General features: G+C 41.5%; 1 protein-coding gene across 1 annotated transcript in view; it reads left to right on the forward strand.

Moving 5' to 3' along the window:
- TRAPPC3L (trafficking protein particle complex subunit 3L) overlaps positions 1-16,584 on the forward strand; it is a 51,931-nt gene that overhangs the window by 4,203 nt on the left and 31,144 nt on the right. Inside the window, exon 2 of the mRNA XM_072141736.1 lies at positions 16,485-16,532. Within this exon, the coding sequence (XP_071997837.1) occupies positions 16,485-16,532 (48 nt within the window). The remainder of the gene's footprint in view (positions 1-16,484; positions 16,533-16,584) is intronic.

Here is a 16,584-nt window from a genome sequence, read left to right on the forward strand (position 1 = left end):
ACTGCAGGACAGCAGTGTAGCATGGGGGGACAGTCAGTAGTGTAGATTACAGGAGGAGGACTGCAGGAGAGCAGTGTAGCATGGGGGGACAGTCAGTAGTGGAGATTACAGGAGGGGGACTGCAGGACAGCAGTGTAGCATGGAGGGGCAGTCAGTAGTGGAGATTGCAAGAGGACTGCAGGACCTGTTGGAGCTCAGGAGAGGTCACAGCTGAGCATGTTGCTTGTATCATCTCTGCAGCCTCCTGTCTGACGGTCATGTGATGTGGGTGGAATTTGCAAAATGTTACAAGTCACATTGTTAGTGGATTGACTTAATTCAAACAATGTTTTGCTAATGAGCCGGGTAAATCTTCATAGCAGTTTCAGCACTATATCCTCCTACAATCAATCATGGGTTTCCAAGGATGCTTTGCTTTTAAGATCATGCATGCGCCCTGGGATACCCACGATTATGCATGGCATCGGCTTGCTGGCGGGTGCAGTGATGAAACCACTGCCTGCGCTACAAGAGAGAAATGCTATAGAGCTTGTGGGTAAGCATCCTTGGTTACCTGTGCTGTCGTATGTCCTTATGTACAAGAATATAACTACTATAATATTTTCATGGAAAATATTAATCTACAGTGGTGTGCAGAGCAGCAATACACAAACCCGTTTAGATACACAACACTCAACCCTATAACTTTAAAATTTTTCCATGTATATACCATATAGATTCGAGTATAAGCCAAGTTTTTCACTATAAAAAATTTGCTGAAAAACCCTAACTCGGCTTATACTAAAGTCTAGAAGAAAAACAAAAAGTGTACTTACTTTCCAATGCCCACAGGCAGTTCCTCTTCTATCCACCGATGCTCCAGCATCAGCTCCATGACCCTGCTTGGTCAGCAGCGAGCGGTTGACATCATAATGCCTGCGACGGACAGCCGAGGACTCGGAGACGATGCTGGACCATCAATGGATAGAAAATGACCTAACGGAGCATTGATGCATAGAAGGTAACCTGCCTTTGGCATCGGAAGGTGAGTACACTTTGTTTTTTTCCTACAGGCATTATTTTGGGGACAGTGGCTGCATGGTATATACTGGCGGGAGCAGGGGCTGCAGGCTATATACTGGGGGGAGCAGGGGCTGCAGGCTATATACTGGGGGGAGCAGGGGCTGCAGGCTATATACTGGGGAGAGCAGGGGCTGCAGGCTTTTTACTGGAGGGAGCAGGGGGTGGCAGGCTATATACAACAGGGGCTGGTGGCTATATACTACAGGGGCTGGCTGGCTATATACCACAGGGGATGGCAGGCTGTATACCACAGGGGCTGGCGGGCTGTATACCACAGGGGCTGGCGGGCTGCATACCACAGGGGCTGGCGTGCTGTATACCACAGGGGCTGGCGGGAGGTATACCACAGGGGCTGGCGGGCTGTATACCACAAGGACTGGCGGGCTGTATACCACAGGGGCTGGCGCGCTGTATACCACAAGGGCTGGCGCGCTGTATACCACAAGGGCAGGCGGGCTGTATACCACAAGGGCAGGCGGGCTCTATACCACAAGGGCAGGCGGGCTGTATACCACAAGGGCAGGAGGGCTGTATACAACAAGGGCAGGCGGGCTGTATATCACAAGGGCTGGCGGGCTGTATATCACAAGGGCTGACACCTGCTCTGTATTGAGAGCTCAGCCTACAAGCTTTCTCCATACAATGCCAGCAGAATTACTAGTACATACCCAGACATTACATATACCGTATATTCCGGCGTATAAGACGACCTGGTGTATAAGACGACCCCCCTACTTTCCTGTTTAAAATATAGAGTTTAAGATATGTTCGCCGTATAAGACTACCCCTTTTCCAATGCATACAAAACACAGGTAAAAATTAAAAAAAAAACAGATTTGAATTTAACATGGTCCTTTTTTTAATTTAAATTCTTATGACATGCAGGTATATAGCAGGAAAACTGTCGCTCATAAACATAAGGCATACAACAACAACATTACCATTACAGCACAGCCCCCAGTAGTATACAGCACAGCCCCCAGTAGTATACAGCACAGCCCCCAGTAGTATACAGCCCAGCCCAGCATAAAAAAAATAAAATAAACTTATATACTCACCCTCCAGTGGCCCCGATGTGCTGCGCTGCTCCCCCGATGTCCGCGCGGCTCGTCTTCAGTGTTCCGCGCCGTCTTCTTTCTTCTGCTGGGCGCCGCCATTGATCATCCCCGGCAGGCGCCTAGTATGAGGCGCCGCTGCTGACGTCATACTAGGCGCCGCCCCGGGGAAAAACATGGCGGCGCCCAGCAGAAGAAAGAAGACGGCGCGGAAGACTGAAGACGAGCCGCGCAGACATCGGGGCCACCGGAGGGTGAGTATGCGCCCCGATGTCTTTTTGAGGCTGTGAAAACCATCGCTGTGAAAACACTCACGATCGGTGCTAGCACCGATCGCGGGTGTTACCGGTAAGCCTTTGCTGCAGTATGCAGCAAAGACTTACCGGCTATGGAGAGGGTTCAGCCCGTGAGCCCTCTCCATGCACCGGGACCCGACCGCCGCCGTGAATACACGGCGGGCGGCCGGGATTACCGGCGTATAAGACGACCCCAGACAAGACAGAAGATTTTTCTGTCTTCAAAAGTCGTCTTATACGCCGGAATATACGGTATATATAAACTCACATAAATATGTCAATAAAATGTAAGAAAATACTTTACACATTGCACTTACTATTTATGAGAGTAACAAAGTACTTTGTGTGGAGAATCAATGTGCAGGGAAGCAGCTGCCTGGCAGGGCTGAGATCTCCATGCACATGGCTTGTAGTCCTCCCCAGCCCTCTCTGTCCCGTCTAGCAGCCTCCTGCTTCCTGGTTATGGGAGGAGGGGGGAGCAGTGCCCTGTGCCTGACCTCAGCGCTGCCCTATCTGGAGCCGTGCTGAGCTCCTTGTAGCTGTAATCAGCTGTCTGCTAATCATAGGGGCAGCAGCTTCCATTGGACTCTCTGCTGCTGACCCCAGTACAGTGCACGGGCGGCCTGTAGTGTAGGTGAGGCTGCTCTCTGTGCTGATGGAATGTCAGCCTGCACTGTGTCACATGCTCCTGCACGGACCGGCCCCAGATCACCCAGACAGGTCGGCCCACCGGGATTTCTCCCGGTGGAGTTAATGGCCAGTCCGCCCCTGCTCACCTCCTATTGGCTGTAATGTGTCAGCTGATCTTTCAGTGTGTAGAGGATCTGTGAAATGGTGGTGGAATCTGTAGCGCAGAGCAGAAGCTGAATCCTTGTGTGCAGACTTGGCCAGAGCAGCAGTAACACAAAAGAGGCACAGCTACCAGCAGGGGAGCCAGCAAGGATTACAGCGGGAGTTATCTCAGTTAAGCCCCATGCACATGAACGTGTAGAGAACGTTTTAAAACTGCCGTATAAATGATGGCCACTCCATTGGGCAACACCACCATCCATGTACATGGCTGTGCTGTCCACCGTACCTTACCGTGAGTGGGGTGTATAAAAATATAGAGCATGTCCTATTCTCCACTGTATGTCCGTTCCGTATGGCCCATAGGAATCAATTGGAACGCATAAAATATAACAGTAAGAGGTGCATCCTGTAAGCTAGCCAATAGTCAGCCATTCATCATTTGCCAGCCTACTGCATTTTATACAGTTATGGTACGGATACAGTGCCATATGGTGCAATACGTTGCCATACGGTTCCGTATATACAGAACAGAAAATACCATACAGTCGTATGCATGAGGCCTAATGCTGCATATTTTTTAATAAATGTAAATGCTGAAATTCCTTTTCACAATGCAATGTGCTGAATTACAGCCATGTGCTATGGTGGTACAACCCCTTTAAGGAGAATGTACCATTAAAGGTGTCTGGAGACTTTTCATGTTTGGGGATTTGAGGAAAATCAATATTCAAATATGCTTTCCAGGATGGATAAGGAAAACCAGTTACCTTGTAAGGCAGCCCCAAGCATAGCAGCCAAACCTGAATATCTTAATGGGGCTGCTTTACAAGGTTAAAGTTTTTCCTTATCCATCCTGGAAAACATATTTGAATATTTATTTTCCTCAAATCCCCAAACATGCAAAGCATGGATTTAGTGGCAAATACTCCTTATTTAGGAGGGTAACTTCTAGCATAGCAGCTAAAGCGGCTGCTACACGGCCTGTGGGGGCAGGGGGGCCCGGCACTCCAGCACACAATAGGAACCTGTGTGGGGGAAGGGCTGTCAGAAAGCTTCAAAAGTTATCCATGTGACTCCTCCATGTTCTTGACAATAATTATTTTCCCTCCAAATCAGAGCTGGATGGGTACAGAGAGAGAGAGAGTAGGTGGGAAACCAAACATTCCTCCATCTGCCTGAACACAGAGAAGGAGCATTTTGGTGCTGCTTACTTGCGCACTATGCAGCAGCTTCAGAAAAGGTCTATATTTATTCAACCACATAACCCAGGCACCCAGTATTTAGCATGTACCCTCCCATACCACCTCCTGTACTTCCTTATTTGCAAGCCACCCCCTGTACCCCCTTATCTCCGGGCCACCTAATGTCCCCGCTTATTTCCATGCCACCCTATAAGTTTCCAATGAGATCCACATCACATCTACTGTTACCCCTGTCTTCTCCCTGTTTCTTTTGCAACATAAAATGTATTTTCCCCAGATGTAAATGTCCAAATAAATAGCTTTTAATGTAAATGTTGTAATTTTTATACATCCAACTTTCCCTGCAGTCTCTTTGGTAGCTGGACTATATCCTGTTTTTTGTAATTCCCATGCATACCCCCAAATGTGTTCATATGCGCCACAAACAGCAGTATTAATTACATGCAACTTCAAAGAACATAGGAAAAATCCACAGCTTTTGTAACCCCCACACCTTTGGTCCCCATTGCAGAAGCCATACACTTCGGCTACCTCTATTGTACTCCCCCTTCCTCAAGTCCCCCTCCAAATATATATATATATATATATATATATATATATATATATACACTCACCGGCCACTTTATTAGGTACACCTGTCCAACTGCTCGTTAACACTTAATTTCTAATCAGCCAATCACATGGCGGCAACTCAGTGTATTTAGGCATGTACACATGGTCAAGACAATCTCCTGCAGTTCAAACCGAGCATCAGTATGGGGAAGAAAGGTGATTTGAGGCCTTTGAACGTGGCATGGTTGTTGGTGCCAAAAGGGCTGGTCTGAGTATTTCAGAAACTGCTGATCTACTGGGATTTTCACGCACAACCATCTCTAGGGTTTACAGAGAATGGTCTGAAAAAGAAAAAACATCCAGTGAGCGGCAGTTCTGTGGGCAGAAATGCCTTGTTGATGCCAGAGGTCAGAGGAGAATGGGCAGACTGGTTCGAGCTGATAGAAAGGCAACAGTGACTCAAATCTCCATCCGTTACAACCAAGGTAGGCAGAAGAGCATCTCTGAATGCACAGTACGTCGAACTTTGAGGCAGATGGGCTACAGCAGCAGAAGACCACACCGGGTGCCACTCCTTTCAGCTAAGAACAGGAAACTGAGGCTACAATTTGCACAAGCTCATCGAAATTGGACATTAGAAGATTGGAAAAACGTTGCCTGGTCTGATGAGTCTCGATTTCTGCTGTGACATTCGGATGGTAGGGTCAGAATTTGGCATCAACACCATGAAAGCATGGATCCATCCTGCCTTGTATCAACGGTTCAGGCTGGTGGTGGTGGTGTCATGGTGTGGGGAATATTTTCTTGGCACTCTTTGGACCCCTTGGTACCAATTGAGCATCGTTGCAACGCCACAGCCTACCTGAGTATTGTTGCTGACCATGTCCATCCCTTTATGAGCACAATGTACCCAACATCTGATGGCTACTTTCAGCAGCATAATGCGCCATGTCATAAAGCTGAAATCATCTCAGACTGGTTTCTTGAACATGACAATGAGGTCACTGGACTCAAATGGCCTCTACAGTCACCAGATCTCAATCCAATAGAGCATCTTTGGGATGTGGTGGAACGGGAGATTCGCATCATGGATGTGCAGCCGACAAATCTGCGGCAACTGTGTGATGCCATCATGTCAATGTGGACCAATATCTCTGAGGAGCTTCCAGCACCTTGTTGAATCTATGCCACAAAGAATTGAGGCAGTTCTGAAGGCAAAAGGGGGTCCAACCCGTTACTAGCATGGTGTACCTAATAAAGTGGCCGGTGAGTGTATATTCACAATTCACAGCACTTTACCTGCTAAAGTAAAAAAATCCACTGCACATCCTTTCTTTATGTATAAAGGTGCTCTGGAAACCCATTACCAGTCACACTTATGAATTACCGTTTTTTCTTGCTTTATTTATTATTCTTTTCATAGCAAACAAATATGTGCCGTTTCGATTCTAACATGGACCATCTTCAAACACTGTGATGGCAAACATTCTCAGCACTGACTAGAATTCTCAGCACCTTTCCTGCCAGCCTCCAAGAAACTGTAGTGATGCGTGCTTAGAAATACCGCCACAAAACCAACCATTATATATTTTTTGGGGGTGCTGCAGTATGATTTATTCCGCACAGTACAAAACCACTGATTAGAAAATTTTGAATGATTGTAAGACTTGTCCATGGAAATGAAGTATCAGCAGTTATTTGCAACCTATCTTTTAGAGCCAGTATTCTTTATATTCAATCTTGAAATCTAAAAATCAGATGATCAGATTATTTTCTGGGAGTCCTTGCATCATATTATTGTATACTGCAGAGACTCCCATCCTGTGCTAGGTGTGCCGTCTGTGGGATGGGAGCCTAATACTGATTGTGTGCATTTACCCTTGGGTCAATGGATGTGCAGCCAAGAATTTTTTGCTGTATTAAAGTCCATATAATACGGACACGTTATGGCCGTGTGCATCCAGCATTACAGGATTAGACTAATTTCCTTGGGCATTGCCAAATACTGTATTGCCCCTGTGGCAGCGCTGCAAGGGAATTAAATAATTGCTTTTAAGTTGAGCTGAAAAGCACAGCTGATTACTGGATATTCCAGCAGAAGAACAACCTGTGCTAAGGTTATTTCCTTTTATCTCTTATAACCTTCCTTTGCATATATCCAATATAAACTATTTTCAGTTTACAGTTGATATGCATTATTTAGTAAGTGGCAGACCTCAAGTACATTTAACTTAAGACTTTAGTTCAGAAGAACACTGCTTTCTTCACACAGAATCCAATTGATCACATTGTTTTAAAGATAACAGTAAAGTCAATAAAAAAACAATACACGCTTCAGTATTTTGATCCTGGGTGTAGAATTATTTTGGCTCAGCTCTTTTACTTTTTATATTATATTAGTAAAATGTCAGAGAAGCTTCTACCCATATTGTACCCAATGTTTTACCCTCTTTAGGAATGGTATGTACTTTTTACTGCAATTTCCTATACATCATGCCTTACTGTTGCTGATAATTAATGTGTTAATATACACTGATAAAAATGTGTAAGAATGTGATAACTTTTGTTAATACAGTAATAGAGAACACAATTTGCTCTGAGGGGTTTGCTCTGAATATGTTCTGCAGCTGCTATGGGGCTCACAGTGTCAGGAGGTCCGGTCATCCGACCTGACACTAAAGAATGGAGGATGTGCATTATTATATATATATATATATTGGAGCACATTTACTTACCCGGTCCAGTTGCGATCCCGCTGTGCGTTGTCCGCTGATTCGGGTCTGCCAGGATTCACTAAGGTACGTGTGCCCGATATCCAGCAGGTGTCGCTGCTGCAACGAGGTCCGCCGGAGTGCACCTTCTTCTTCCGTGCATGTAAGTGCTGATCTTGCGACACAAATTCTTTTTTAAATTCTGCGTTTTTTCCTAATCCGTCGGGTTGCCCGATGGCCACGCCCCCGATTTCTGTCGTGTGAATGCCGGCGCCAATGCAACACAATCCGATTGCCCCATTATGTTGTGCACGGTACAACATAATATGTATACAACATATATGTGATGTATATAGAAGCTTTATATCTGTGTATGGAACTGTATGTGTGTGTATATTTCATGTGTATATTCTCTATATGTGTGTGTGCGAGTGTAGAAATGTGTGTGCATGAGTGAAGAACTGTATGTTTGATTGTCATTTTATATAGAATTGTTCACCAAGATTCCTTCCTTATCCAATCCCTTCCCTTCCTTGGTTGAACTTGATGGACATTTGTCTTTTTTCCACTGTACAAACTATGATACTAAGATGTGCTCTTGGTTTTACGGATTGGACAGTTGGCTCATACACGGGGCCTTGGAAACCACATAACTGTGCCCATATAAATGATGCAAAAAAGGAATGGATGTTCCGCATTAGCTCAGCATAAATTAAAAAGTAAAAAATCCAATTTATTAAATCCAATGTGATGATAAAAACAAATAGGTATTTTTGCTAAAGTGATATCAATTGTTTTTATCATTACTTTGAAATTAATAAACTTTTTAAACTTTTGCTGAGCTAGTGCAGTCATCCATTCCATTTTTGCATCGTTGAATTGCCTTTGATCTGGAACAAACATCCTCCAAACAAGTCCTGCACAGCTGATCTTACCACGTGGGGCAAAATGGTTTAGCTAATGCACATTCTTTTTCTCTTTTTTCATTGTCCATATTTGGACGTGTTAGCCGTTGAAGGATTGTGGACAAACTATGTTTGTGTGTGAAGGAGTTGGCACTGAAAGACACTTATACCCTATCAATAATTAAAAACAGGGGTTTATTTGCATGGCACTGCTATCTCCATGTAAAACTCCAGCAATGGAAACTTGGGAAGTTTATTTTCATATGTTAAAAATGCCAATAATGTGTTTCAGGGCTCTTGCCCTTCACAAGATTAATCATAATTTTTTTAGTTAGATTTTTCATGTTCTAAGGAAACATCCGGTTTATTAACTATTTTCATTGCTGGGTAGCTCCCAGCAGTTTGAATATGAGGATATATTTATTAGAAGGGTTAATATTTTAATTGATTTATAAAATTAACCTTAAAGTAAATCCATTTGTTTTTATGAATTGTGAATCAAACATACCTTGAGAATGCTGTAACTACACTGATGCAGAAAGATATCTATTATATCTTTGATTTAAGAGTCTTATGACTCGAAACGTGTAAGATTTGTGGTCCCACTCTTTATGTTGTTAAATTGCTGCTGGTTTTAAGAAGATGGGATTAATCAAGGATTCATAAATGTTAAGCCCAGTGGATTTGCTGGTTCATTCTTTCAAATTTTCCTGTTTGGATGTCCTTCTAGCACCTCAGCCCTCTGAAACGCGCATCACCAGGTGAGCTGGATTATCCATCAAAAGATTTTCTACTAGAAATATATCTTGTTTAATCCTTGAACCGAGTGGTTTTGCTCAAATAACAATTATAAAAATCGGGTCTTTGGGAAAGCTGGATGAAGACTGGGTTCTGTACATAAAAAAGATGCCTGAACTGTTCAGATAGGACTAATCAACCTGAGCTGGATGACTCAGCAGCTGGGGGAAATGTGCAGCGATTGATTACTTCTGCCTTTCAGGGACAACATTGTGATGATTTATTCTCAGCTTATGTTGGGCAGGACAAGGCTGGAGCAGTGCATAATTAGTGAGTAGAAGCGCCAAGGCAAGCCACAAGAACAACAAAGCCTCATTATTATAATTTTATAATTTTTTTTTGAGCAAAACCACTCAGTTCAAGGATTAAACAAGATACCCTCACCGGCCACTTTATTAGGTACACCTGTCCAACTGCTCGTTAACACTTAATTTCTAATGAACCAATCACATGGCGGCAACTCAGTGCATTTAGGCATGTAGACATGGTCAAGACAATCTCCTGCAGTTCAAACTGAGCATCAGTATGGGGAAGAAAGGTGATTTGAGTGCCTTTGAATGTGGCATGTTTGTTGGTGCCAGAAGACCTGGTCTGAGTATTTCAGAAACTGCTGATCTACTAGGATTTTCACGCACAACCATCTCTAGGGTTTACAGAGAATGGTCCGAAAAAGAAAAAACATCCAGTGAGCGGCAGTTCTGTGGGCGGAAATGCCTTGTTGATGCCAGAGGTCAGAGGAGAATGGGCAGACTGGTTCGAGCTGATAGAAAGGCAACAGTGACTCAAATCGCCACCCGTTACAACCAAGGTAGGCAGAAGAGCATCTCTGAATGCACAGTACGTCGAACTGGCAGATGGGCTACAGCAGCAGAAGACCACACCGGGTGCCACTCCTTTCAGCTAAGAACAGGAAACTGAGGCTACAATTTGCACAAGCTCATCGAAATTGGACAGTAGAAGATTGGAAAAACGTTTCCTGGTCTGATGATTCTCGATTTCTGCTGCGACATTCGGATGGTAGGGTCAGAATTTGGCGTCAACAACATGAAAGCATGGATCCATCCTGCCTTGTATCAAGGGTTCAGGTTGGTGGTGTTGGTGTCATGGTGTGGGGAATATTTTCTTGGCACTCTTTGGGCCCCTTGGTACCAATTGAGCATCGTTGCAACGCCACAGCCTACCTGAGCATTGTTGCTGACCATGTCCATCCCTTTATGACCACAATGTACCCAACATCTGATGGCTACTTTCAGCAGGATAATGCGCCATGTCATAAAGCTGGAATCATCGCAGACTGGTTTCTTGAACATGACAATGAGTTCACTGTACTCAAATGGCCTCCACAGTCACCAGATCTCAATTCAATAGAGCATCTTTGGGATGTGGTGGAATGGGAGATTCGCATCATGGATGTGCAGCCGACAAATCTGTGGCAACTGTGTCATGCCATCATGTCAATATGGACCAAAATCTATGAGGAATGCTTCCAGCACCTTGTTGAATCTATGCCACGAAGAATTGAGGCAGTTCTGAAGGCAAGAGGGGGTCCAACCCGTTACTAGCATGGTGTACCTAATAAAGTGGCCGGTGAGTGTATGTTTCTGCATAAGTGTAGCTACAGAATTATCAAGGTATTTTTGGTTCATAATGCATAAAGGCAAATAGTAGATTTCCTTTAAAGCATCCCTCCAGGCTCTGACTTTTACACCCCGAAGCACATGTAACACCTATCTTGGCTTTTACCCCCTCCCTCTCTTGAAATCTTGTGGCAGCAGTTACCTGAAGGAGGGAAGTGCTGAGTTAGCAGGGAGGCAGTCACAAGTTCTTTGGGGGGGAGGGGAGGGTTGCAAGAGCCAAAGCCCAGTGGGGTGCTTCATTTACACTTGTGCTTCATTTAGATAAAGTTAAACTAGATTATTAACCATTCTAAAGATGTCCTCATATTCATGCTGCTGGGAGCTACTCAGCAGCACGAATGGTTAATAAACTTCAAGCCCCACAATAGATTTTCCTTAAGCATATAATATTAGATTTATTTGTTTTTCAAGTGCCCATATGAATGTGAAATATTGCAGCTTTTGGTCACTGTGTGTGGACGGTGAGTTGTATCAATGTTGTTTCTATAGCAAGCAGCAGCTGTACCATCTGGGACCCTGATGTACAGAACTCCCTGTATTAGGAAAAAAACATTTTCTTCAGTTGTATTTTTTTACAGTTGTCACGTGTTGTGAAGTAAGGTTTGTGGTATATTTTATGATTCAATTAAGCTACCCCCATATTGCTATAATACACTTTTTATGTGGATATTTGACAGTGAAAAGGTCCATATACCCACTAAAATTATGAATAAACCTAAAGCTGACCAGCAGCTCAATAATAAAGATGGAGTACTACATAACAAATTAATTATAAAAGACAGATGGAAAAACCACAGCTATACTCCAGAGCGTACTCCAAACCAAGAGTTGCAATGACTGCCCACTAATACAACTGACTCATAGGCCTAACCTATGCTTTTTTACTCATTTAGAGTTTAGCGGTGGACATTAAAGATTTTGTCAGCTGGCCTTTGTATTATAGAACAGGGAGGACCATGTGGGTAATTTTAGTTTTAATGCAGTCACATTTAATTTAACATCTCTGTATTATATATTTGGATACAAAATTAACATTAACTTCAAGGACTTGTAGTTTACTTGGTCTTATTTTGGATTACGGTATATTGACATCCTGATGCTAAACAGAAGCATAATATTGCTGTGTCACATCCAGATGCTTTTAGTTGTTCTGTGTTAAATATTGATGCTTCCTTTGCCTACCCATAGATAGCATTAATAAAAGTACAAGTGCATGAGTGATGTGAAGAAAGGCTGTTTGCTTTGACATTTTCATAAAGGGCTTGTTTTTATCTGTAATGTTTAGGTGATAGGATATAACCAGCCGGATATTAAAGAGCTGCTCTAAATGATAATATTGATTGATTCTTCCATCATTTGATCTGAAAGTATTTGTGGGACACCTAAGGACTAAGTTACTTCACATTTTATTATTTTTATGACATTGGATGATGCTGGCTTTATTTATAAGGTGCAACCAAATTCAGAAGTTAGCACTAGATTCATGAGGACATCCTGGGTCTTCCAATGGTCATCATTTCTTCAATCGGTTATAATACTGACGCACATGATAAAAAGAATAGTGACAAGGTCTATCTATTGATCTCCTTCAAAAGCTATAACAATGTAGGTCTACCTACCCACAACGTGCACAGTTATATGAGACGCAATCAACAGCCTTGTACATGATCCCATAGAAGTATATGAGACTGTGTAGTTGCTGTAGAAACAAGGGCTAGCACACATCCTCATTTCCTTGTGGTGTGCAGGTAGCCTAAATCAAATAGCCTAGAGAAATACATCCTCTCCTTGTGCCAGAAAGTTACATAAAAGTCAACATTTTTGAAGAAAGCTTTTATCTTCCCTTCAGTTTGTGACTTTGTCCTTATGCATTCCCTTGCCACTTTTGAAACAGACAGGACTTTCACAAATGCATTTTCTGCAGTCACACGAATGTATTATTATTTTGGCTCAAATCTTCCCAGGCTCTTGGTTGTTGTATATTCGATTTTGTGGTGCACCACGGGTACCTGCTTTAGTAAGAGGTGGGCAGAGAATAAATAATATAATCAATACATTCTTCCGTGCAAAAGATGCAAGCAAGTTCACATCTGATCTTTTCTTTTCTCTAGGGTTACTTGTTTAGTATGAACTAAGTCACATATAAAATTATAGGGCATATATTTTTTGAGTGGGTGGACGGTTTAAAAACAAACCAACCCCAAACTTATTAGAATATACAATGCACATCACATCATATATGTAATGTGTCCTTGACAGCAGTAAACAACTTTGTATTGTAAGCCAGATCTATGTTTATTATACATTTTCAGTACATTTTATTAGAGGAGAATTTAAAGGAAATCTACCAATGGGATCAAAGATTGTAAACCGTGTGCCCCCTCTGGCAGGATTCCTTCTTCTTTGAGCTTCTTATGCCCTTGTTTTTACAAAAGGCTTTAAAAGATATCTACAAACATATACAAAAGACTTGCCACCAGCAAGGCTTCACACATGGACTGCAGCTAACCTCCAATAATGAGCTTCTCCGATGCACGGAATTAATGCTGCCTGGGCTGCAGCCACAGGAACTCCCTCAAAAAAGCCAGAGAGGATTTCTAGCACCATAGATAAAAAATATTTCTTTTATTAAATTATGAACAAGTCGATGTCACCATGAAAAATAGGTGACACATGTTGGGAAGCAAGAAAAAATGTAAGTGCCCTTTATCATAGCACCCTTGTTTTTACCCCCAAAAAAAGGTTATAAAAATTATGCAAATAATCTTGAGGAACTCCGAGCTCAATTACCACTTACTGAGCCCAGAGCCCTCAGGCATAATTTTAGAAGCCATAAAAAAGTCATAAAAGGCATAAGAAGCTAAAAGAAGAGTGGATACAGCCAGGGGGGGGGGGGGGGGCGCGCACCAGTAGCTAAGTGCGCCTGGTTTACAATCCTTCATTCTGGTGGGAAATTTCCTTTAAAAAAGGAAATAAAGTGAATGCTCTAGTAGGAATCAAATGCATACCATTCAGTAGTTGTGCCTGGTGACAGACCCTCTGAGGGATCCCAGGGCTGTATGTACTGTCTATCATTATAATGATATTATAATACACTATAAATATAAAAATAAAGTCTGTAAAAAAATAAGTAGGAAAAGAAACCCAACACACTAATAACACTCTCCCCCTTTAAAATTAAAAATCATAAACATTTTGTTACTTCCACACCCATATCATCCCAGTATTTAGTATACTTTAGTTAATAAAGTATTTTTCCTGTCTGGAAAAAAAAAATGTAAAAAAAAAGCAATGGAAAAATGGAACAGCAATGTCTCAATTGCCATTTTATCCATCATATCCATAAGTCATTCATCACACAAAAAAATTCAATGAAAGTAAAAGATTTATAAAACCCAACGTTCTATAATTGAAAGTTACAGATCTTTATACAAAAAAATGATATTGACAAAATGTTTCAAAAGTTATGCAACATGGCAGGTGAAGATTCAGAATATTTTTTTCCCCAAAGAAAGATTTCATTGTGCAAATGTATGTCATTAAAAAAAAAACTATACATTTATGTATGGTTGTATTGATCTAGAGGAAAATGTATTATGTTATGTATGTTGTATGGATAAATGCAGCACATTTTTGTTAGAAAAAACCCCCCATCAAATTAGTGCTTTTTCTTAGATTTACTGCACTGAAAAGGTTAATCAGTAGGCTATGTAAAATCCAAATCTGCTATTAAAAAATACAATTTGTCCCTCAAAAAAGCAAACAAAATGAAATACAGCTACAGTGAGTGAAAAATAAAAGTTGTAGGTTGTAGAAGGCATTGATGAAAAAGCAGACAGATATCCTGGTCATACAGGTGAAGGAGAAAGAAGTCAAATGCACCTTTTTGGCTGATCTGAACAAAGGACAGTAATGGTTGCTGCATAGAAGTACAAAGTTAAATGAAATGCACATGCAGGAAATCCCAAAGTTCAAAATAGATATAGAGGGAAGTAACATTTGCAATGCCATATGATAAAATTAGATGTCACTCCAACTTTATAACACAATTACTGATACCGTATATACTCAAGTATAAGCCGACCCAAGTATAAGCCGAGGCCCCTAATTTTACCACAAAAACCTGGTAAAACCTATATATTTTTTACTCGAGTATAAGCCGAGTTTGGCTTTTCAGCACATTTTTTGTGCTGAAAAACTAGGCTTATACTCGAGTATATAAGGTAATTGTATATCTCCTTTCTTACTCATCAACTGGGGCTTGTATATCACTTACATGATATACTGAAATTCCAAAACTTTAACATAAATTGAAATCGCTTGTTTAGCTAACATATTTTTGACTGTCTGTTCGGATTCAGATAATGTTTCATGACTTCCATACATAAACCAATTATCAATGCTCTGAGATGAATGTAGTATCTGAAAGCTTACATTGTGACAGTTAACGTATGCGAGACACATGTCAGTCTTGTGATCTGTCCAGTGTGCACATGAGATGAGAAAATTCATTCACAATTTTTTTATTTTAATAGTTTTAAATATACAGTATATATATATATAATTTTATTATTCCAGTCAGTACTTGCGCCACAGAAATTGACATGATTTTGTGAGATTAAATGCAATAAACATTATATAAAAATGATATTAAATCATGGGAAGAGTAAATGACTTGTTCCTTCAATTCTCTTATTTTATCTCTTATTTTATTAATCAGTTTAAATAAAAAAAATTGTGTGGTTGTCATTCAACTTCTGTATGTGATTAAAATGGATTTCCCAGGACATCAATATCCGATCAAAAATGGGCTAACACCCAGCAAGAAGCAGTCGAAACTGTGCCCTGTGTTCAGTAGTGACATGATGTTATCTTTGTGGAACTAAATTAACTATAGGTGGTTCCCTATCTTCACATTTCCATCAAGGTTTCCGTTTTTCTTTGCCATTATAATTACAGAATAACTGAATTGCCAATTTAAACACTAACAAATCCAGATGTAACCTACTGATTATAATGGGGACTGCTATTCCATTATGACATCTGTCATTTTGCTGGAAGAAAAAGAGCTGTGGGTATGTATATATATATATATATATATATATATATATATATGTGATGTGGGCCGCAACCAATGCCTGTCTGTCATTTGCGGATTAACCTGCACGGACCTGCTCTTTCTTTTGCTGCCCGGCCAGTTGGCTTAAGCTTTGGCCCATGGAACCCAAGGCCTTCTGTACGAGTAGACAGAAATGAATGGGATGTGTGCTAGCTGTAGAAAAAACGCTAGGACACGCCCATAAATCCTTGTTGTGTACACGAGGCCTTAATCTACAACTAATACTTAATACTAATACTTAATATTCTTACTGAACCTATGTAGTTTTGCACATTGCCTTAAACATCTGTTAAATTGTTAGTTTATGCACCCAACCATTAGTTATCTAAATAATTTTTATTGTTAATTGTTTTAGGATTGGCATCTACCAGCAATTTCATCCTCTGCTTCAGCACATAACATTGTAAGTACAGCTCCTTCATAACATCGGATTTAGTTTAATGGAAATCTACCAT

The sequence above is a fragment of the Engystomops pustulosus genome, chromosome 3 (assembly GCF_040894005.1).
Source record: "Engystomops pustulosus chromosome 3, aEngPut4.maternal, whole genome shotgun sequence".
Taxonomy (NCBI): domain Eukaryota; kingdom Metazoa; phylum Chordata; class Amphibia; order Anura; family Leptodactylidae; genus Engystomops; species Engystomops pustulosus.